Source organism: Pinus tabuliformis, chromosome 6 (genome assembly GCF_031772625.1).
Source record: "Pinus tabuliformis cultivar Carrire ecotype Pingquan chromosome 6, CPIR1, whole genome shotgun sequence".
NCBI lineage: Eukaryota > Viridiplantae > Streptophyta > Pinopsida > Pinales > Pinaceae > Pinus > Pinus tabuliformis.
In genome coordinates this window covers 1,462,543,969-1,462,569,286 of record NC_142292.1, presented here as the reverse complement: position 1 = coordinate 1,462,569,286, position 25,318 = coordinate 1,462,543,969, and the positions used below count along the sequence as shown (strand labels likewise).

Sequence of the window (25,318 nt, the reverse complement as noted above, 5' to 3'; positions counted from 1 at the left end):
ATGGCTGATGTCGTGTATCCCGTTCCTTGAAGTCCAGAATTGTATCTTTGAGCAGAGGAGGCTGAAAATCTGGAATATTATCAACCGGATGATGAATTGTAACAGATTCCTCAAGGAGAGGTGGTTCAAATAATTTGAGATTATTAACATTAAGAACATCGTGGATGCCAAGTTGGGAAGGCAAGTCCAAGCGATATGCATTTTCTCCAATGCGTTCTAGAACAGTATATGGGCCATATCTCAGAGGGTGCAGCTTATGATGCTGGCCCTTGAAGCGTTGCTTGTCCAACAAGAGCCACACACGATCTCCAGGTTGAAAAGACAAGTGTGTTCGCTGCTTGTCATGTCTCTGTTTTGCACGATCTTGGGCTGCTTGCAAAGCAGTAGTTACTTGAGCTGGCGTTGAGAAATGGAGTGTATACAATGATGAGCTGATTTTTGTTCCTGTTGTTGATGTGCAGACCCAGAAGGGGTGATTGTCAATGGCATCTCAGAGGGTGCATTTGGTTGAAACCCAGCGCAAACTTCAAAAGGTGAGAAACCAGTTGAGGAGTGTGTTGCTCGATTGTATCTATGTTGAATGATGTGCAAATATGTATCCCACTGTTTGTTTTTGGAAAAGTAGTTGCGAAGTGAGTGAACCAAAGTACGATTGACAACTTCAGTTTGTCCATCTGTTTGTGGGTGGAAAGCAGTGGAGAAACGAAGTTGGCAACCCAACAAAGACCAAAGAGTACGCCGAGAGGTACTGAGAAAGCGAGAATCACGATCTGAAATAATGCTACTTGGCAAACCAAAGTGTGGCCACACATGATGGAAGAAGAGATCTGTGGTTTGAGCAGCAGAAGTAGTCTTATGACAAGGAAGAAATATAGCCATCTTGGAGAAACGACATACCACTACCCAGATAGCATCATGTTTACGAAAAGTAGTAGGAAGGCCACTTAAAAAGTCCATGGAAATGGATTCCCAAGGATGAGAGGGAATTGGTAATGGCTGATACAAACCATGCTTACGATTTGAGGGCTTGCTTTGTGAACAAAGAGAACATGCACGAATGAATTTTTCCACTTGCTTTGGTAAGGCAGGCCAATAGAAGTGGCGTTGAAGATTGAGAATGGTCTTGGCTGTGCCAAAATGCCCTCCGCATGAAGAGGCATGTGCTTCACGGATGAGAATGAGACGATCATCAGATTGTGGCACACATAGTTGGTTCAATTTATACAACCAACCATCACGAATGGTATAATCAAGAAAGGGAGTTTGGTTGATGACTGTAGGGTGTTGCAAAGCTTCCCATATCTCACCAAAGACCGGATCTGTTGCATACATATCTTTCCAAGCATCATATGCAGCACAACGCACCTCTAGAATGTGTAGGACCTGAGCAGGCGGTCGACTTAACAAATCAGCCATCTTATTACTTGTCCCCTTCTTGTATTTAATCACTAGATGGAATTGTTGAATGTAAGAAGCCCACTTTGAATGGCGTTGCTCTTGAATCTTTCGTTGTGAGTTGATGAAGATTAGCGGATGATGATCTGTATGGAGGATGGCCTCTTTGCCAAGAATGTAATGGCGCCATTGCTTCAAAGCTTGCACTAAACTGTAAAATTCCTTGTCATAGGTGTTGTACATGAGCTTAGCATCCGCAAGTGCCTCAGAATGGTATGCCACAGGGTGGCCTCCCTGTTTAAGAACAGCTCCAATGGCGAATTGAGAGGCATCAGTTTCCATCTCAAATGGTTGATTCATATCTGGCAAGCGAAGAACAGGAGTAGAGCATAAGGCACTCTTGAGTTGAGCAAAATGTTGCTCAGATTCGGCTTCCCAAATAAACTTTGCTTGATGAGACAACTGGTGCAAAGGGCGAGCCAACTGTGAAAAATGAGAGACAAACTTTCTGTAGAAATTAATACCTCCCATGAAGCTCTTGAGGTCATGTGCATTGGAAGGGGCTCGCCATTGCGCCAAGGCTTGTACACGAGAGGGATCTGGGCGAACCCCTCTGTTGTCAATAATAAATCCCAAATATTAAACTGTTGTTTGTCCAAAATAGGATTTCTTTTCTTTGACTTGAAGGTGATGTGCTCGTAATAACTCAAGTATGGTGCGAACATGCTGAAGATGGTCTTCCCAAGATTTATTGAATACTAAAATGTCATCAAGGTAGATGACCACAAACTTACCCAAATGTGCCCTGAAAACATCATTAATGAATCTCATAAAGGTGGCCAGTGCATTGGTCAGTCCAAATGGCATGACCAACCATTCAAATAGCCCAAACTTTGTTTTAAAAGCAGTTTTCCATGTGTCGGCTGCATGCATGCAAACTTGACGGTAGCCTGCAGTTAAATCCATCTTTGTGAAGAAACAAGCCCCGTGTAAATGGTCCAACAAATCCTCAATGCGGGGAAGGGGGTAACGGTTTTTAACAGTGGCTTTATTAAGGGCTCGATAGTCTGTCACGAGGCGCCATTTAGAAGTATCTTTTTTGGGAATAATAAAAGCTGGAGATGCATATGGCGAGGATGACGTCTGAATATGACCGGATGTCAACAATTCTTCAATTTGGCGTTCTATCTCAGTTGCCTCTCGAGGAGCAAGGCGATAAGATGGGGCATTGGGTAAGGAAGCGCCAGGAATAAGATCAATGTGGTGTTCAACAGAGCGTGCTGGAGGCAGCCCTGTGGGTTGGGTGAAGACATCTGCAAATTCATGGAGTAGAGGAGCCATTGAAGGAGGGAGTGGATTGGTGAGGTTGTCTGGCTTGACAGGCCGAACCAAGCACAAAGAAACATCTTGGTTTAAATTGACTCTCATAATGGGAGCTTTGCCAATGGAAGGTTGGGTTGATGTGCTAGCTGAGGATGTGAGCACATAGGTGCGTCCATCGTGCTGCAAGTGGTATTGGTGATCTGTAGCATGATAAACAACATGTCGAGCCTCTTGGTATGGAATTCCTAGCAATAAATCAGCACAATCTAGAGGAGAAACATCACATACTACAGTATCACGAAAAGGTCCAATAGCAAAGGTGACAGTACAACATTGTGAAATGGTAAGACGAGGACCGTCCTTTCTGACCCAACTGAGCTGATACGGGTGGGGGTGAGGAGTGGTGGGAAGGCAAAGGCGTTCAACTAAGTCTTGTGACACAAGATTCTTTTGACTCCCATTGTCAAGAATAAGCGTGGCCAACTCATGTTTGATTTGACAATTATGGGTAAACAAAGGCGTAACAGAGGTGTTTGTTGCATTAGCAGTCATGAGGATGAGAGAGGGGTCCACTTCTGTCGGATTTTCGAGAGAAACAGCTGGAAGTGGGGTAGTGGCCTTTGGTTGTTTGACCTCTCTAAAAAGAGTTTTCTGGGGGCGGAGATTTTTCAATACTCGACAATCTGCAGAAGCACGTGAGTTGGTCTTGTGAAATGTGCACCACAGGGTGCGGTGAGGTGTGGGGGATGAGGCAGAGGCGACATTAGAAGAATCAAAGGAAGATGGACCATTTCTGGCTTGAGGATATCAGATTCGAGTACCCACTTTGCGTTCCACCGCTAGGGCCCGAATAAAGGCCTTGTCTAATGAAGCACTATCAAACAACTCAACTTTACGACGAAGAAGCATTAGCAAACCAGAATTAAATTTGATAATTAGTACCTCGTCTGGATCGGATATATGGAGTTGAATGCGCAACTTGCAGAAGACATCAATGTAGGCTTGCACTGATTGATTGGGTAGTTGTCGAAGCTGCAACCATTTGGCAAGGAGATTTTGTATATATCCTGGAGGATAGAAGCGTTCACGTAAGGCCTCGCAAAAGAGATTCCAAGATGTGATAGGCGTCGATTTGGTCTCGGCTTGTTCTCCAAGTTCCACAACCAAGGACATATTCTCAAGATGAATATCCCACCATGTTTGTGCTAGGTCTTCCAATTGTAGACTGGTGATCTGAAGTTTCATCTCCTCGTCCATTGTTGGACAGGTTCTAAAATAGTTGGAGAGGCTGCGGACCCAAGAATCAACAGTCTCACCATTCATTTGCCCTGAGAATTTGGGCAGTTGAAAGTGTGTATCAAGCTGCATTTGCCCTTGAGGGCGTTGTTGTTGTTGCAGTGTAATTAGCTCTTGAAGAGCCCAAGCTAAATCATTCACTGGCGAGTCTGCATGGGAGGGCTCTTGACGCTCTTGACGGGACGGCATGATTTTCATCCACTGAATGGAGTGAAATGTATGACCCTTAAAAAAAAATTCTTCGAATAGGTGGATGGCTTCCAAAATCTTACGCTCTGATACCAATTGATCTACTTGCAGATCTGAAAATTAAAAACAGAGAATCACACAGGTCTGCAAACAATACCACTACTTTATTATGAAGAAGAGATGAGCATTTTATAAACAATGCAATCATTCTCTTTATTATAAAAGATAAAATCAAACTGCATAATTAGATAAAGCCAATATATTTTAGATGTTTCCTTTTTCCTAGTTTTTCAGATGTTTCCCTCTTTTCTATTCTTGGCTGTTTCCAATGAAATAGTACGCTTTTTTTTGGTTGCCCAATCAGTGAGATGTTGCTGATTTTTGTGTCCTTTTTGGTTGCCCAAGCATGTTATGACATTTATTAATAATAATAATATGAATTCACAAAGCATGCTATGGTTAATTTTCTTGAATTCATTTGGCAAATGAAATGGGAAGCACCGGCCGTTCCACCGACATTTAATGTAACTAAGAGCGGGAGGATAGTTTACCTTCCATTCAAAGCATGATATGGTTCATTTTCTTTAATTCATGGCTTATTGTGTTACGGATTATTAAATTACAATTTCTCTCTAGGTAGATGGTTTATATCACTTTCTGAGTTTGGCTATATTAAGAAGCAATGCCGGGTAGCTGAAGAAGTGAGAGGTCTGCTCCGAATTACACAATGGCCTTAATTCCCCATTAAATAGGCGGCGGTTATCTCACAAAAGACGATGGTGATGGCTTGAGTGCTGGTCTGAAGATTGCATTTGGTAATTGGGTTGATCTTTTGATGACTAGAGGAACTTTACAAAAACGAACTTTGGCTAAGGCTAGGCTCTCTGATTTGTTTGGCTTTGGTTCTTCCTAGTGGCTATAATTGGGTAACATCTATCCCCTGGCTTTGTGTAGATATTTTCTCGGCTCGTTGTTGTAACTAATGTGATCTACATTTTATGATAGAGTCTTTGTTGGGCACTGGTGTTTCCGCTTTTGGTTCAATGATCTATATATTTTGGGACCTACTTGATCTCTGGTCGGTGGAAAGCATGGGGCAATAGAATTTCTTAGTTTTCTAGTAATAATGCTGGTTGCTGAGGGGTTACTATCTATTGGGTATGTGGAGTTGGTGGTTTCTTCATTATTGGTAATCTGTTTGGTTTATTGTTTGGTATGGTTAGTAGCTAGTGCATGGTCACCGTAGGGTTGGGGATGTGGCCAACAAAGTCGATCATGTGTCGAGGTGTGCCAAGGTACAGGCTGAAGAAGACAGTTGCTTCGCACTATGTGGCTTCTTCTAGTACTCAAGAGGAGATGTAGCGCATGAACCATGTTCTTCAAAACAGCTAGACCTATTTAGACTGAGAAGCACCAGAGGACTAGTGTCACCCGCTTCCTGACCTTAAGCAAATTAGGGAAATGAGAAATCAATACATGCATTCTATTACTCTCTACTTGTAGTTAAAAAGCTTTGGCGGTCTAGTTTTAAAAGAGAAGCACAAAAATAGAAATGACATTATTTTCTTTCTGAGTGACATTCAGCTGAACCAATGGGAAATGCAGGCATAGTTTAGAAGTTGGCTTAACTTACATGGAGAAAAACAATTCAATACGAGTTACATTTCAGTGCCTCTTACTATGAGCGCGAAGGACCCAACTCCAGTGACATTTTTAGACACCTAATCTAGATAACATTTCTTTTTGCTATGAGCGCGAAGGACCCAACTCCAGTGACACTTTTAGATAACTAATCTAAACAACATGTCATGGTTGTTTCTTTTTGCGAAAACTTAGTAATAACATATACCATCTGGTTTCCAGTCTGGTAGAGTAAGACCAGTAGACCTAATTATCGGTTCTGTAATCTCAAGACTATAGACTATAAGAACCACTTTACGAAGATACGACAATAACAAGCGTAACCTAACGTAGATCACACAGGTCGCTGCTTGAAGAACATCACATTACCATAATTCCATTAGAATACGAATATTTATATCTCGAAGACTATAACAGATACTTTTTACGAAATAGCACGACCACAAGAAGATACGACAATCACAAGCGTCACTTAATGTAGATCACACAAGTCGCTGCTTCACGAACATCCCATTATCATATTTATGTCTGGAAGACAATAACAGTTCCTTTTTACGAAATAATACAACCACAGGAATCAAAATTTTATATTAAAATGAATTAAATTACAACTTTTCTCACTTTAACTATCCTATCGCTATGCCTTTCACTATACCTTTGCACCATTTTGAAACAATTGCTATATATATGAAAATCCAAAAATCATAATCTTATTATAATTCACAGGTATATTTATACATCAAAAGGACTATAAGAACCACTTTAAAATGATACAACGATCACACCCATCACCTAAGGTATTATATTTCTGATCACACAAGTGGCTGCTTCACGAACATCCCATTATCGTCTTTACATTGACCTGAATACGAATATTTACATTGACCACATTAATCACAATCCAATGGCGACTTATTATCCCAATTACACACTTCACTATCCGAGCACATTTCAAAGAAAGCGATAGCCCAAATTACACTTAAAATAGCAAGAATTCTCTTCCACTAACTTTCACTTTATGGAAACATGTTTCAATCCCATAGATAAGATAATAATGGCAATCATACGCACAGTCATTCAGCGCATATCCCAATTACGGAGTCAAAATAGCAACAAATCTCTACCGCAGAGCAATCAGTTCTTTAAACGTATCTCATTCACTTGCACCATATTTATGGAAATTGAATTTCAACATTAATGGTAATAGAGCTTATTACAGTATATGCAAATTAAAACAATATGTATTCATTACGTTTGGTATTGCTATGAGAGATTATCTATTTATCATGATTCCTATGGGATCTGTCAACTGTCTTTAAAGTTTAAGCTCAAGCTTGCCTCTATTTCTTTTCTCTCACACCTCTTTGGTTCCAACTGTAGTGAGTTCAGTGATTGTGGACTTGATTCTCTATATAGACGAGTTCATCAATCCCATCGAGGTTTTTTTCGCTACCATTGAAATCTTCCATTCCTTGATCATTGACCAAGGTAAAAATGTCAAAGCACCGCATATTCCTTTCATCTGAACATGTGACTTCAAACTGAATGCCCTCCGCAGCCAATGTACCAGGTTGCGTGTAGAACTCTTCTAGTCCAAAGCCTGTGCAAAATTCGGATGTAGAAGAGAAAAGATTATAGTCTGGAGACGACAGATCGTTCAAATCGAACAAACTCTCTGTTAAAGTTGCTGCATCTCCTGCTAAAAGTTCGGAATGTGAGGATGCCCGGCACTCCACTACAGTCGACATGGAGCAGGTAGGATTTACACCTTCCTTTCCAATGGACTTGGAATCATCGTGTGTGATCAGATTAGACACAGACACAGGTAGGTCGGAGGAATTCATGATCGTTGCTTTAATCTTGCACGATTTAGAGCCTGGGTGTGAATTACCGTTGAAGCCCTTGGATATTCCTATTTCAGATTCACTCATCGCCGTTGTTACCAAGACATGATTTTGTACGAGAGGAGGAGATTTTGACCTTATCTCGTGATTTTCTGTAGTCGACGATTGATTCACGGACGACAGCTTCTTGCCGAGATGAGTGTTCCAGTAGTTCTTGATTTCGTTGTCTGTTCGACCAGGCAGTCGTCCTGCGATCAGCGACCATCTGCATGGATCGTAACGTGCGTCACACTTTGCAAAAAGTTCAAAATTTCTAGACATCCCGGCATGTTAATAGAATGAATAAAGAAATGATGGTCAGTCATTGTCCGCATACCGATTGCCAAGGAGGCGATGCAGCCGTATAATAAGCTCCTCCTCGTCGAGGGAAATGTTTCCGCGTTTGATGCCGGAACGAAGATAGTTCAACCAGCGTAATCTGCAACTCTTTCCACTCCGCTTAAGACCTGCAAACAAAATCTGTCCACTTATTTAGCTTACCATTACAAATTTACTTCCTTATTAATAGAGATTTTCTGAGATTCACCTGCTTTTTGGGGCAGACTTGTCCATCCACCGTCGCCATGAATTCGAGTGTAGTCGGAAAGAATCATATCCTCCTTTGCAGTCCAGGCCCCGCGGTTGAGCCCTTCTTTTGAGCAGCAAGGAGACCTACCCATTATTGTAATTATTCCTCTATAATTACAGAGACGATCATCTCCACTGCTCGGAAGAGACATACGGTACTGGCATCGTCTCTCTTCTCCTTGGCAGGGCTCTTGAGTATATATACAAGCGATTAGATTCTACTTGCTAAAAGAAAATGGTTATTGGCCAGTGATAAGGAGTTGCGTGCGATCTCAGAATGATCGAAATCGAAAGGTTATCGGCTTTCTTTGCCAAAACTCATGTTGAAATGAAATATAATTAGCAATGCTATGATTGGTAAACAGCGGAGATTAAAAATACAAAAACAATTGTATCCACGAGATTAGGTACAACAAAGCAACCTTTGGAATCAAATAATTAAAGAACTGTAGAAGAATCACATAATTGCCCCGCTAAAAGGTAATCCACGGTCACCCTGTCAGAGTCGAAATATCACCAATGGCAACGACGAAGGAGCCGTCTGATTGACGCTCACTTGTCATTCTGCAACCTAACTAATGAAGATTCGAAGCAACCAAACTAACGAAGATTCTAAGGCTGGCATGTTATGACATTTATTAATAATTCGAAGCAACCTAACTAATGAAGATTCGAAGGCCGGCATGTTATGACATTTATTAATAATAATAATAATAATAATTTGAATTCACAAAGCATGCTATGCTTAATTTTCTTGAACTCATTTGGCAAATGAAATGGTAGGCACCGGCCGTTCCACCGACATTTAATGTAACTAAGAGCGGGAGGATGGTTTACCTCCCGTTCATTTTCTTTAATTCATGGCTTATTGTGTTATGGAATATTAAGTTACAATTTGTCTCTAGGTAGATGGTTTATATCACTTTCTGAGTTTGGCTATATTAAGAAGCAATGCCTGGTAGCTGAAGAAGTGAGAGGTCTGCTCAGAATTACAGAATGGCCTTAATTCCCCATTAAATAGGCGGCGGTTATCTCACAAAAGACGATGGTGATGGCTTGAGTGCTGGTTTGAAGATTGCAATTGGTAATTGGGTTGATCTTTTGATGACTAGAGGAACTTTACAAAAACGAACTTTGGTTAAGGCTCTCTGATTTGTTTGGCTTTGGTTCTTCCTAGCGGCTATAATTGGGTAACATCTATCCCCTGGCTTTGTGCACATACTTTCTCGGCTCGTTGTTGTTACTAATGTGATCTACGTTTTATGATAGAGTCTTTGTTGGACACTGGTGTTTCCGCTTTTGGTTCAATGATCTATATATTTTGGGACCTACCTTATCTCTGGTCGGTGGAAAGCATGAGGCAATAGAATTTTTAGTTTTCTAGTAATAATGCTGGTTGCTGAGGGGTTACTATCTATTGTGTGTGTGGAGTTGGTGGTTTCTTCATTATTGGTAATCTGTTTGGTTTTTTGTTTGCTATGGTCAGTAGCTAGTGCATGGTCACCGTAGGGTTGGGGATGTGGCCAACAAAGTCGATCATGTGTCGAGGTGTGCCAAGGTACAGGCTGAAGAAGACAGTTGCTTCGCACTATGTGGCTTCTTCTAGTACTCAAGAGGAGATGTAGCGCATGAATGTGGCTTCTTCTAGTACTCAAGAGGAGATGTAGCGCATGAACCATGTTCTTCAAAACAGCTAGACCTATTTAGACTGAGAAGCACCAGAGGACTAGTGTCACCCGCTTCCTGACCTTAAGCAAATTAGGGAAATGAGAAATCAATACATGCATTCTATTACTCTCTACTTGTAGTTAAAAAGCTTTGGTAGTCTAGTTTTAAAAGAGAAGCACAAAAATAGAAATGACATTATTTTCTTTCTGAGTGACATTCAGCTGAACCAATGGGAAATGCAGGCATCGTTTAGAAGTTGGCTTAACTTACATGGAGAAAAACAATTCAATATGAGTTACATTTCAGTGCCTCTTACTATGAGCGCGAAGGACCCAACTCCAGTGACATTTTTAGACGCCTAATCTATATAACATGTAATGGTTGTTTCTTTTTGCTATGAGCGCGAAGGACCCAACTCCAGTGACATTTTTAGACACCTAATCTAAATAACATGTCATGGTTGTTTCTTTTTGTGAAAACTTAGTAATAACATATACCATCTGGTTTCCAGTCTGGTAGAGTAAGACCAGTAGACCTAATTATCGGTGACTATAGACTATAAGAACCACTTTACGAAGATACGACAATAACAAGCGTAACCTAACGTAGATCACACAGGTCGCTGCTTGAAGAACATCACATTACCATAATTCCATTAGAATACGAATATTTATATCTCGAAGACTATAACAGATACTTTTTACGAAATAGCACGACCACAAGAAGATACGACAATCACAAGCGTCACCTAATGTAGATCACACAAGTCGCTGCTTCACGAATATCCCATTATCATATTTATATCTGGAAGACAATAACAGTTCCTTTTTACGAAATAATACAACCACAGGAATCAAAATTTGACTTATCATCCCGATTACACACTTCACTATCTGAGAACAGTTAAGCGATAGTCTAAATTACACTTAAATAGCAAGAATTCTCTTCCACTAACATTCAGTTTTTGGAAACAGTTTCAATCCCATAAATAAGATAACGCACAGTCATTGACCTACCTCAATAGCAACAAAATCCCTACCTCAGAGTCAAAATAGCAACAAATCCCTACCTCAAAGCAAACAAATCCCTACACAGAACTACCTAAAATTTCAAAAAAGCGTACCCAAAGTCTCGAAAGAACCTAATCAAATTAGGCAACCAAAATGCAAAGGGATAACTTCAAAACAATCAGTTTTGGGAAACATACGTCAATCACACAATTGAAAAAACCGTTCTGGCTAGCATGCGCATATGATTACTGCATCCATAACCGTTGAAGTTAATAAGTATTACCATTTGAGATTTACTCATAGCCGTTGTTTTCTAGATTGGGATTGTTACTAGCACATGATTTTGTACAGGAGGAGGAGATTTAAATAATCATAATAAGAGTTAAATATATATACATAAAAAAAATACATAGCAAGAATATTTTTAATGGTTAAGTCATCTATACATACATTAAAAAATTTTTTACATGCAAGAATATTTTTAATTCTCAAGTCATCTCCATTTAAATTAAATATATATTTCACAATATTATGCGTTTATGATATTTTGTTTTAACTTAATATAATTACAAAAAAATGAAATTAATTTCAATCTTTAATCTGTTTTTCACTATTATAAAAAGAAAAGATAACAAAAATATTACTTATAAAATTTGTAAAAAAGATTGAACTATCATTTATATTGTTTAAAAAGCAAATTCGTATACATAGTTAATAGTTATTAATTATAGATTGGGCATTGACAGTATCATAATATGATATATGTGTAATTTTTTTTTTCCTTTTTAATGGACAAGGGACTTGAGCTTGGTATTTCAGGTTTTACATAATATTTCTTGGCGCTTGCTAACTAAATTACCATTGTGGGCAGGATAGATTAGTTGTTAATATTGTATAAGTGATAGAAGGTAAATAAATGTATATTATATATTATGTGTGAGAGAGTGGTGTTTAATTTTTTTTTACATAAGAATTTCAAAGAGAGAATTGGAATAAATTTTAATTAATTTATTAATCACAAGTATTTTCCTTTATTTTTTCTATTTCAATTTATTGCTTCTTTTTTTTTTCTTCTGTTTAGTTTTACAAGAAGTTTTCAATTATTTTCTGTTTAGTTTTACAAGAAGTTTTCAATTATTTTTCGCAATAAATACAAAAATATATTTCTGATTTCTCAAAAAATAAATAATTTTTTTGTTTAATGTTTTAGATTGATAAATAAGTAAATATTTATAATCAAAATATAACTAATGTAAAATCAATAAAAATCAATTACTATAATCTTTACCTCCCAAAAAAGTTAAGAAGGTGCAATATTATAATATAACTTAAACATATATAAAAATTATACTATCAATTTAAATTTATTTTACATTTTAATTTATTAATGTATTATTATTTTTTTATATTTACCTAGAGAAATCACTAATTAGCTAGGCTCATATCTTCTTGACACAACCATTATATTATCTAAATGAACTCATACACATTTCACACACATCCCACATGGTTAATCAAAGAGATTTGAACTTAATAGGCCAAATTTCATAAAGACTCCCAATCAAGTTGTTCCACATGCCTCTATAATTTACTAGATATTAAGTAGAATCAAATTTCTTAATATATAAGTTTTTAGAATATAGATTCAAATTGAATATAGATTTAAGTTGATTTATTTTTTTAATATTTTTTTACATGTTTTTAGTATTAATTTAATTTAATTTTATGTTATTTAATATGAAATTTAATTATGTTTTGTTAATTATATTGATAAGCATGTTTATTTTGGAATATAATTTGAAGTTAATGATCAATAATTATTAGGTGGATGATAGGGATTTAATATCCACCAAATATTCTAGAAGGTTCTAAGTGAGATACACAAATCAAAATTGAGATTTATCTCCAAAGTAGTTGTGTCATTTTTCTATTTTAATTAAATTGATTAATTAACAAATATCATAACAAGTGTCATATGAAGTGAGTTATAGTTTTTAGACGTATTGACTTGATAAGCCATGGTACACAAAGTGTGTTTATAGTTTAAAAATCTTCATAATAAAATTGGGTTAAATCTCTATAGTGAGAAATCTTGTCCCATGTTATGTTTCTTATATCTTAATTTTTTTAATAATTAATAATAATAATAATAATAATTTTAAATAAATTTATAATTTACGTTATTTTTTAATTGTTTTAATAAATGTTTTAAGCCATGGGACTATAGCGATCGCTCGATCGTTGACTGGCCATTACTTCATTCGTTGACTAATTTTTTTTTTAGCTTTATGAGGGTTTAACCAAAGTTTTATATTGCCAATTTTATCCATTAAAATTTTAAGCGAAGTTTTTCAATGAAAAAAGATCGACCTCTTATTGCAGGCTTAGCTTATCACAATGCTGGAATGTTGGGACAACTGATTTTATCCAAAGTTGCGATGCAGGAATGTTGGGACAACTGATTTTATCCAAAGTTTGTTTTATGTGACCAAGAGGCCTGCCACCTACACCACCTACACCATTGTCGACCAAGAAGCCTGCCACCTGCAACTGTGTGCATGTACATTTCCACCTACACTACTGTCGACCAAGAATTACCACCTGCACTATTTTCGACCAAGAAGCCTGCCACTTGGTGTGCATGCACATTGTCACCGTTGTCCACCAGGCTTCCTCGGTGACTAGTATATCATACTAAGAAGCAATGTTTGTTAGCGAGTATTGCAAGCTGCATCTAAGAAATGGTGGTTAGCGAGTATTGCAAGCCTACATCACAATTTTCTCCAGACTGCACTATGGAAAACCTGCATCACACTTTTGCATCAAATTTGGACTATATTGCTCTATTGTCTTTTTGCTCGCATTATGCTCCCATTACAAAAAGAAAAGGTGCTTGGTAGCTTTGTTACCTGGTAATCCACTAAAGTAGCTATAACGCCATAAACGACATATCGCTTGTAGCGCCTTCGGCTCACCCATATTCTTCTGGTCACTCATAGCGCCTTAGGGAAGAACATCGATATTCTGACGATGCGCAAGGAGGCTACCATCGATATTCTGACAATGCGCAAGGAGGCTACCAGGTCCGAATGTGAGTAGCCTAATTAGATCAAATTGATCGATTACGCTGACTATTATTGAGTCTTCCAAATAGATTTGCAAGGTAGGGTTTGGTGTTTTGTACTTACCTCTTGGTCTCGTCCAGCAGTTATGTACTTACCTCATGGACCTGTCCAGCAACGTTCAAACTGGTTTAGTTGCAGTAAAGGGAAGTTGAAATAATAGCTGGCAAAATCGGGAAACCAAAAAAATACTTGTCAATGCTGCTTCGGAAAAGAATGAGATGAGTCAGAGGCTCCCAACTTGGGAGTTCCTATCCGCCAGGAGAATGGGTAGAACGTTTATTTACGAGAATGCTTATGTTTCCTTTCCTTATGCGCAGAGCCCAAGCATTGATTGATACAAGCACATCTGCTATTGTCCGAGCCAATGTAGCTAACAACCGGAACTCCCCATATCCTTCAGTGTAATCCTTTCATTTAACCATGCCTATGCCCAAGCCACGAGCCCTAGTAACACACGACTCTATGGTGCCACTAAGGCCAGCGATGACCGTAATTTGTTCTCGGAAATGGCCCAAAATTTGATAGGCGATCTGATAACGGTAATTCATAAATCTGCTGGGTTTTTTGCTGCGCATACGAGTGGAGGCCATCACATAGTACCATCAACCCGCAAGAAATTGTGGCTAATTAATAGTATACTCTTAATTTTTCATGGCCAACATGGCCAAAATGGAGTCTGATGAAATCTCCATGGTTGAAGCACAACTTGAGCACTTCATTTCCATGGCATAAACACAGCCTGAGCACCTCATTTCCAGAATAAAGCCAAATCAATTTGCAAATGGTCATTCAATTCCGTCCTGGGAATTGAATTCGACTTCCGTGTACAAAGGCAAGCTCTAATCCCCACTTGAGGATGCCACTAGGATATCTGGTCAGAAAACCTTGTAAAAATTACTTGGAAAACGTAAAATAAAGAATGGAGGTGGCCACATATGTCACGACTTCGGTTGAAATGTAGTTTACATTTGTCATTTTTAATTAGATGGAAAATAGAAAATAAAGAATAAAGTTGGCAACATATGTCACGGCTTCTGTCTAAATGTTGTTTACATTTGTCGTTTTTTTAATATTATAATGCATCAAGTTTATCAACTAATCTTTCTTCCATAAACATGTTATATTAAATACTATACTAAAATAAATTAGTTTCCGTTTAAAATTAACGAAATTGAAATGTGAAAATGTATTTCTCTTCAATTATGAATGATATTTTCTCACCAGTAGAAGATACAAACGACAACACCAACAGAAGTCACCAACAAATGTTACAATGGCTTGTTCAGAGATATATTTCCCACAACGGATAACAACAACTGCATAATATAAAACATTTAATTGGTTTACGATTTGGTTTATTGAAATGTCTGCACGTAATGCAATTGGATTGACATATAATATTACTAAATCACAATGCATAAACTGCATGGCTCTTAGATTTAATGAATGCTAAATTGGGATATCTTAAAGAGTCTTAACTATCAAAGATTGCCAAAGTTTTTAACTGGAAATTCTAGTGGATTACCACGAATAACACACCCATCATGGGCTCCGATTCGAATAGAGAATCTAAACGTGGCCCATGGAGCCGACATGTATGTGATTTTTCAAGATCTCGTGGTGTCGCTTCACTGCCTTCGCTCCCAATGAGGTGCACTTCAAAATCCATTGGCCTCTACAATTCGTTTTAATGTGTGCACCATATACCGTGATTCATATCAATAAGTGCATTCCATATGCCCCTATCCATCAAACTTAGTAAGTAATTTGTGGTTCTCCTGCTCTTCATATTCAGATCAAATTTAGCATTTATTTGCTTAAAACATGTAAGAACAGTATTATGCACCAGCAAGGACTTCTGGGTGCTTGCAACCCTTGTTAAATTCTGCACTACAATAACTTTTTCAACGATGCTTAAATAACAATAAAATCAAACATGATTGTAATACCTCATATCTCATGCCCTCCAACCATTTGCATTAGGTCTACGACATAAGCCAAGGTAACAAATGAATGGTGAAAGGGTTGATTGTAGTTGAAACAACAAAGCGAATACTTTTCAATGTATAACCAATGCTTATGTGTGTTCTTGACTTGCTGGAGTACTAAGATTTATGTTTAAGCATTCACTTACATAAAAACATCTCCATGTAACATCTACATGTAACATCTCCATATGTGTGTGGGGACTTAGAAATTTAATTCCATATCGACTTAGAAATTTAATAGGTTAAAAACTTTGATTTTATTTTATTATTGTTATTTTAAAAATTTAAGCATTACATATATATCGGATTACATTTGATAGAAATGTTTTTGTAAAGGGGAATTATGAACCTTGTCAATTTTAATGTAATTCATATTATAATGAGACATATGACATATTTGACGAAGTCCGTTTAATAAAAGGAAAGACCTTAAATATACCATCCTCAGAAAAACAAAGGTTTGAACGGATTCTTGGAAGAGGGATCTTGAAGCGCATGGCGTCGGAGGCAACGATGGAGGAAGCCGCAAGAGAGTCGAGGGCGAGCTCCTGGGAAGATGCGGTGACCATAACTTCAAACGCCAAGGAGAAAGTAGACGCCAAGGAGAAAGTAGAAACTTCAAACGCCAAGGAGAAAGTAGAAATTGGAAAGACGACTCTTGCCTTAGAAACTTAAATTTGAAATGTCGAGTTGGGCTACATTCTACAAGTTGGAAGTTGTTATTGGATCAATGGCCTGGAGGGCTAAGAACTGGAGTTTGTGGAAGCTGTTATTGGATCAATGGCCTGGAGGGCTAAGAACTGGAGTTTGTCAATGGCCTGGAGGGCTAAGAATTGGAGTTTGTCATGTTATTGGATCAATGGCCTAGAGGGCTAAGAACTGGAGTTTGTCAATGACCTGGAGGGCTAACAACTGGATTTTGTCAACCCCGACAGGGACTACCGCTACGATAGTGGCTCCCTTGCTATAAATTAATTTCTATTACCATTTACTAATCATTTAAATTCTACAATTTCCTTACTTTTTTAATTTAATTCTATACTTATTTATTCGTTTATTTATGATAACTTATTATTCGTTCATTTATTATGATAGAATAATAAGTTGTAAAATATAACATTATTATTCTTAATAAAAATAAACATTTTATTATCCTCAATATAATTAATAAAACTACGCATAATTAAATTAATAGTAAAAAGTAAAGTTACATAATGAGGGTTAATTCTTTTTCGAATGTAGCCCACGTAGAATTTGTTGATGGTTTACTTAAAGTTGGATAGAAAAAATAACAACTTCTCGAATATTGTTATCGTACCAGGAAAATGGGACAGATGGCTTGATATATATTATATATATATAAGATGAAAAGAAAAATTATATATATATTTTTTATGTTCGTTGGACATTAAAAAAACAGAAAATAACATAAATATGTATAGTTGTGGACAAATATTTACAATATAGCAAACAATTAACAATGACGAAAAATAAATGAGAGGCTGATTGAGTCAGGATTATAAGTCGAAACCTAAAAAAATTTGTAGAGCATAAGTTGTTTCACGATTAAATCGAAACCTGAAAAAGTTGTGAAGCATAAGTTGTAAAACAATAGACCGATTTAAGAAAATGTGAGAGTTATGTAAATAAATAATATAGATTCCATTGAGCAAAGAGCATATTTTATTATTATTATAGCCAAATCTTAACAATAGGTCTTTGCAAAGGGCTTTGACTAGTTCAAGGACTTACACTATGGAAACGTGTTAATTCAGGTACAACATCCAAAGAAATCTAATAAAAAAGACAGCATAATAATCTTTGAGACAATTTGCATGAGTTGGTAGTCTACTTTCTGCAAAACAATCATTGTTAGCCCTGATAGAATGGAAATAAAACCTTCAGAACAACAAATAAATGATAAAAAGAATAAGATTCTTTTAAAAATCCGTGAATGATTAAGAGAAGTCACCAAAATTGATATTTTCTATGGAGCTAGTACTCTTATCACCATTAAAATAAACTCTCTAGCTTTAAGAAAATAAAATCAGAGGGAAAACAAAAACCTAGTTGTGTTGTGGCATACCTCTTTTCACAACCTTTTATCTCTTGGCTTCACAGGTCTCTGTTCTTTTTAAAAAGGCCTCAAACAGTTTCAATAGTTTTTAATTTTAGCAAATCAAATGACAATTCTTAATTTTATCAAATTAGATGAATTTTTTTCATAAATTAAATATTAGACAATAATAGATGGAACCTGATTACCAATTGAATAGGTCGTATTGCCTTTATGAATTTGAATCAACAATTTATTTATTTCATAAATGTTGGATACTAGTAAACATAATCATGCCATAACCATAGTCCATCAAAATAAATACACGTCATGATATAAAGTCATCACATTATAAAACCTCCCCAAAAAAAATCCTCATTCCACCTCATCTCCTTGTTTCTCCTCATATCATCATATAACCTAAATTGGTGCCACTATATATATATATATATATATATATATATTGTTTCTTTGGTCTTTAAATATCATAAAAGATGTAAAATTACATCTAATAGATAATTTGGAAAATGATGTGCTAACAAACAGTAAACTGTAATATCCATAAAAAGTAACATGTGCCATAAACAGAACCAAAACTAGTTTTTCTATCTGTGAGAAAGGGTTGATTGTGTGTGTTGCTCTCCTTGCTGTGTGAAGACATTGAATTTGTTGGCCAATGAGATGAACCAGAAGAATAAGGTTGAGCATTTGTCCATGCTCACTAACAACATGTAAAGGGATGACATAGAGTTTATATGGTTGAGAAACAAGATTTGATAGGGATTTATGTTGTTGAGAAGCTTTCCTTGTACAATATGTGTGATGTGATAGAGAAGTGTATAGTTGAGGTGTGGCACGAGGCATGTGAACAACGAGAGAGGTAGCAAACTATAGGCAAGATGCATGCGCATGAGAAGGATGACTAGGAAGTAGGAAATCTAGCCAACCTTACCTCGAGTATATAGGTTGTGCATGGATGATTTGTTCCCATCCATCATTTTCTAGGTTGACTAGAGGAGTAAATGTATGTGAGGAAACAATAATACCAACATGAGGAGGTTGTTGAGACAAGAGTTGTTGTGATTGAGGGTCTGCTTCTGACTGATTTTGGGGCAACCCTAGTAAGTTAGCCATTTCAGAACGCAGTCATCCCCTTAACAATTATGATTTTGCATTAAAATGGGTTGATATTCTAAGTTGCATCTCCCCCCTGACACCTAGGTTGTAGGTTTTATCCATGTACATAAATTACCTGCAAACGAATTCTTAAAACACAGAAAATATACAATGGTGAGAAACACAAAACAAATACATAGAGATTTTCCCCTAGATCCCAAAACCGGGACTACCAGATTGATTGTTTCATTATATTCCTTTCAGTGTTACAACACATATATACATGTCGAAGCATTCATAAACCCCAATCCATTAACCCTATATTAGAACATAAACACAGTTCCCTTGACTGGATCTACAAGACACCATGGGCAGAAAACCATCATGCCCAGAACCATGTGAAAAACCCATGCACAACACCATGGGTAGGTTTGCCGAGCTAATAAAGGCAAGTCCCCATGTGACCCCCCTGCTGCGGATGATGCAATGGAGGGGGGGCTATTGTGCATGAAGCTAGTCATGGAAAGAATATAACATACACCCAAAATTTTACCACTTGTTGTTTTCTTTGCCACACAGGGGGTCACAAGGGAGCTTAGTCATTGGTCCAGCACTGCAATGCCCATTATTTCTCTACACCAAGAAAACTTCTCAGTGTTCACAGACTTCGTCAATGCATATTCAAAATTCTTCAAAGTGTCCACCTTTACCAATGTTATAGTGCTTTGTCCTCGAAGGTGTATGAAAAGGTAACACTTAAGGCTGTGGATGACAAACAATCTCAACAATTTAAATGGCTGCTAAACAATGTAGATCTACAGCAAATGATAGAAACAAAACCTTCCAAAGCCCTGATCTATGCTACAATCAAAGTTAAACAACAAAATGAAATAGTAATAAATGTAGGTAACTCCAATAATCCAATGGAAACGAGATATACAAAGAATATATTTTACTCAACAACACCTATGATGGGAAAAATTAAATGTTACTCATCCCCCTCTATGGGATAGGTTCTTGGCTATCCTCAAATTTCTTCTTCTTTTGTAGAGGCTCTCTCCTCTATAATCTGTAAACCCAACAAATAAAATGTTTGAGCTTAATGGGAACTCAAATGGAAAAGAAATATGGTGTGTGACAGTGATAATAATTAGGTTACAATAGTGAGTGCAACAATGAAATTGATCCAAAGTGAATAATGAATGGAAAACACTCCTATTTATAACAAAATATTAGGTTATCCTCGAATAATGAGGAATAATAAAATATTATTAACCCCATTCTATAAATAACCACTTGGAATGTTTTATTATATTTTGTTCAGAGGGAAAAAGTATTTAAACTTTTATTTAGAAATAATAAATAAATAAATGGTTTATTTATCATCTCAAGAAATATGGTTAAGGAATAATAAACAAATAATGATTTGTTTAATTATTCCTAAGGGATTTAGTCAAACTAGAAAAGGAATAATAATTAGTTAGTGATTAATTAATTATTTCTAGAGAAAAAATAAGATAATTAATCACTTATCTATTTATTTCTCATAACTGGGTCAAATGTGACAAGGAATATTAATTAAACAATGGTTTAATTAATTATTCCTACAAGATAATTAAATAGTTAGTGATTTATTTAATTATTCTTCATGGGTTTAATTATAAATTGCTTAACAAATGTGTTTTATTAAGTAATTTTTCACAGTGAAAGAAATTTTACTATGGTAAAACTAGCCTTACATGGTGTACCTCAATCCATCTACTAGATTAAGGCTAGATGATCAATTTTTTGGTGATAACAGATTTCCCCCCATTGTATGAGTGTTAGAAGTAAAACGTATGACCGAAGTACGTCATAAAGACAAAATCACTAGATAACAAAGTGAAGTCAGAGAGAGAGAGAGACTAATGGAGCTGAAGCGAAAGAGGATAGGGACAGAGGGAGTGATACCAATGTAAGTCTCATTTTATGTTTTCGTACTTGATCTCAGTGAGGCGGGGGAGGCATACCCATACCCATCGAGATAACTTAGTACAAGAATAATTATGTGCCAAGAAACATAAAACTAAGGAATAAAGTACATGTTGAATGGTACATGACATGCTCGTATAACTGAGCCAAAAAATAATACAATGTGTCCCATTTACATAATGCACATGGTAAAACATGAGCCAGGACTGAATACAATAATATCTAAGTACATGAGATATGGTGGGCCTTCCCTCAAAAATGTGTGGGGGGGAGGGTAGAACAACCAAAGAAGCACTGTTGAATAGGGAAGGGCTTTGCAAAACTGAATGGATCATATGAAGGATTTGTGCATTCTATGAACACTGCAATCAGCAGGAACCGAACCCATCAAATCTTTGGAACTGCATCTGAAGTTGTAACAGAATATGAAGGCATTCGGGCATGTGGGGGGCTACCTGAAGGGCCACCCCATCAAGCATGAGTAAATAATGGTTACACATGACGAGAATTGACACATGAGATGACAGGAATTAAGGGAAGGTAGTCCCTAAGGTACAAGCATCACATATGAAGAAAATTGATTTTAAGAGGCGACAAAGTGACCCTTCTTGGAAAAATGGTTTTCGGGTGAAGTGTAAAATCATCAAAAACTGAGAAAGACCCATTAGAACACTCGATGAGATATTTCCAACGGTGCTGATAGATTGTCAAACTGAGCTACGGTTTGGTCACAATGTGTGACAAAAAAAATGGGGGTTTTCCTGTAAAAGGGTGATTACCCTCCGATTTGAGAGGAGGAGGAGGCCCTAAATCTTGTGGAGATCATAGCAAAAAAACCAACAGTCGGAATCAGGATCTGTGAATTTTAGGTAGGTGGCCTTACTCATCTAAATATGACCTTAATGCTTCTTGGAACAATGGTTCCTGGTGAAAGATTAAGGGAAGAGGAAAACGAGAATGAACTACTAGAGGAGGTCTAGAATTATCCTTACCCATTAAGTCAAACATGGGGACTAGGTGGTAAAGTTGGTATTACATAGAGTAGAATATTTGAATATATGGTATCAAATGTCTACGATATGTGATGTGAATATGGCTCACCGAAGAGGTCGGTAGGAAAAACTATCCAATGAATGGGAGGATACTCGACCATACCTAGATCCGGTGGGATCTAGGCTGATACTTATGTTAATCAATTGAGAAGATGGCCATGGTAAAACTATCATGCCCCGAAGCATGGTATACTGCCCGCATCCATATGTGATGGAGGAGATTGTTCTGGTATGCAATGGTGGGAATGATGCCCCCTAGCAAGAGGAGTTTGGGGAGTGCCATTGTGTTTCGAGCGCTCAAGAAAATGATTCAAGCATCTTGGCCCAACTTGGCATGAGATCCTCCAAAGGATGATAAGGAGATGTAGGGGACTATGTGCCCCCCAGTATGCTATGGGCGTACTGTATGTATTTAGAGTGGTGGAATCCAAATATGGAAGGAAGTATGCATGATGGTGCATATCGTCCCAAGGATAGTCAAGGGTAGTCATGGCTTCCATGATGTCCTAATCATAATGGAAGATGGGGGCACGGGAAGAAGATCGACTACATGATGCATTGACTGTACCTGGTGCATAATCTTGAGAAAGGAGGTTCAGATATGCATCATCTAGAATGGTAGATGGAGAGATAGTAGATGGAAAATCTACTAATGTTGAGACCTGGGATTCTGACGAAAGATGTTCGATAGAAGCGTGCGCAAAAACCTTAGAGAAGTTTTCCTATGAAGAAATCAAGGATGATGAAAGGTAAAGGATATGGCCCATGGAGCTCATCATCTCAACATTGGGGGGAGAGATCACGATGGTGGGACCAAAGTCCCCCTGTTCTGCTACAATACGGGTACTAGAATCCACAGGTAGAGGAGTAGATGATCCACTACGAGTGGCCTCGAAGTCACGAAGCACATGGATGAAATCACGAAATTCATCGAGATGAAGGCAACGATGGGAATAGTGACCATAATGTTCACACAAGGCACAAGGGTGATTTGTGCACAATGTTTTGAGTTTCTTGGCTAGTCACAGTAAGGTAATTTGGACCTCAGGGATATTTGACTCAGGGAATGTTTCATGAACCAAAGTTTTGAGATGAGGAAGCTCAGGAAAATTATTGGTGGCATGCCTAACAACCTTACACAAAGAACACAAAGGTGTTGGCTTTGGAGCTTTGGGAGATGGAGGTGCTTGGGGAGCCTTATCCTTAGGTTCTTTCTTCTTGTCTTTGCCCCCCTGTCCGGATGCTTTCGCAACAGGAGTGGGTTCCTGTTGAGGTTGTGTTGGAACTAGAATAGTGACAAGGGTCATAGGGACTCGTTGAATTGCGGTCAAAGCATGATATGGTCTTAGCTAACCAGGCGGGGTTCTTGCAGGGAGATCAAAGTACCATACTGGGATCCCCAAAGTCATATTAGGGAGGACCAGTGAAGCCATGATAGGGACAGAAAAGATTCACAGAGGAGGAAATAAGAAAGGTATTTTGCCTGTAGGGTGATGTCCTAGTGGAACAACTCCTGGATGGTTGATACCTAGAGGAATAGTTCCTGGTGGGAACATAGGAGAGGCACCCACGAATGAAGGAGGTCCTAGAGTGTGGATCCGGATGGCTCAGCTAAGAGGGTAACGCTATGGTGTTGAGAAGCTAGCTATTGATCAAATGTACTAGACTGATTGTTAGCAGCCTGTGATGCTTGTAACATGCAAACACTCAAAGAGCTAGGCTCTCAGATGAGGGGAGGACCATGGAAAGCATCCAACAATGAGGAATCTTTATAGACTCTGGGTGAAACACCAGTGGGAGGAGTGGAAAATTTCTTATCGGACATCGACGTGATAATGGACTTAGGAGAGGTTAAAAATGCTAGTTTGTAGTATGTCAACTGATCGATGGTGGTGGACTTCCCTTCATGGGGGAAGCACATCTTGGGGAAAACCGTAGATGCGATGGTTGACATGGCATATGTGTAACTACGACCTAAGAGAATGTTGTAATCTAAAGGGGCATCAATAACCTCAATGTCTACATGAACAATTTTTCCTGCAAGAGTCACTGGACAATTGTGATACATGTTGAAGGCTAGGAGGAGTGACCATCCCAAGCATGCAAAGTGATGGTGGATGGGGACAGGTCAGGTGGCTTAAGTTGTTTCCAAATGGTAGCATACATCACATAGGTGGATGAACCTTTGTCAATAATGCATCAGGAGATGATGGCATTATGGACTCGAACTGGTATATGCAAAGCAATGGATGAAGGTAATGGGGGATGTTTTGATGTGTCAACTAGGAAAATCAAATGATCATCATAAGGATCTACTATGACTAAATCAATTAGTAGAGATTTCTTTTGATATCGGTATGACTAGAGTACCTCCAGCGTCGAGATGGTAGTAGGTGATCGCACCAAGTCATCTATTATATTGTATGTAGGGGCAGCTTGGTTAGAAGCTGCGATACAATGTAATGGTCCCTTTGGGATCTTGGGAATTGCCTCAAATTTAGGCTAAGGGATATGTGATAGACCATTTGGTGTCATAAGAGGCTTAGTATATGCTTTGGTTTTGTACTTAGTGGCGAATGAAGTCGATGGCTTGTCATATTGACGTGACCGAGTTTGTAGGTTGATATCAGAGGGATTGACCTCATCAGAATTCATCATGAGGATCTAGTAGTCACCAGGACAGGAAGGTTGGGTGGGAGAGGCTATTTGAATTGGTTGAGGTTGAGCAACAACAAATCCTTACCGGGGGAAAAGATTTGGAAGCACTGTCGGTTGATATGGCATAGGATTCTGAGGTAATTGTTGGATGGGTGGTTGACCTTTAGAAGTTGCCTGAGCTTCCCACATTTGGCAGATCTTGGGTAAGAGAGGACACTCATGTGTATAATTTCCATGTACACCACACATGCACAAGGCTTTTTCATATAAATAGACTTGTTCTGCTTAGGTTGACCGCCTTGTTACTGGTTGTTGGTGTTAGGGGATGGTTCCCTTAGGGTTCACTAGGTTGCTTACCT

The 25,318-nt window shown here is 37.9% G+C and overlaps 1 protein-coding gene across 1 annotated transcript; it reads right to left on the bottom strand.

Annotated features, from left to right (window-relative positions):
* Positions 1-6,906: 6,906 nt before the first annotated feature.
* On the bottom strand, positions 6,907-8,473 carry LOC149264143 (transcription repressor MYB6-like). The gene is made up of 3 exons (XM_089389077.1): positions 8,275-8,473; positions 8,065-8,194; positions 6,907-7,953 (listed from the first exon to the last, which is right to left on the bottom strand). The coding sequence occupies exons 1-3, from the start codon at positions 8,465-8,467 to the stop codon at positions 7,230-7,232; spliced, it is 1,047 nt and encodes a 348-aa protein (XP_089245203.1). The 5' UTR covers positions 8,468-8,473; the 3' UTR covers positions 6,907-7,229.
* Positions 8,474-25,318: the final 16,845 nt, after the last annotated feature.

Bases quoted from the DNA above. Each gene is read 5' to 3' on its own strand.
- LOC149264143 (XM_089389077.1), bottom strand. From the start codon at position 8,467: ATGTCTCTTCCGAGCAGTGGAGATGATCGTCTCTGTAATTATAGAGGA. The intron at 8,195-8,274 runs GTGAATCTCAGA...TTTTGTTTGCAG, and splicing joins AAGTCTGCCCCAAAAAGCAG to GTCTTAAGCGGAGTGGAAAG. The intron at 7,954-8,064 runs GTATGCGGACAA...CGATCCATGCAG, and splicing joins CATCGCCTCCTTGGCAATCG to ATGGTCGCTGATCGCAGGAC.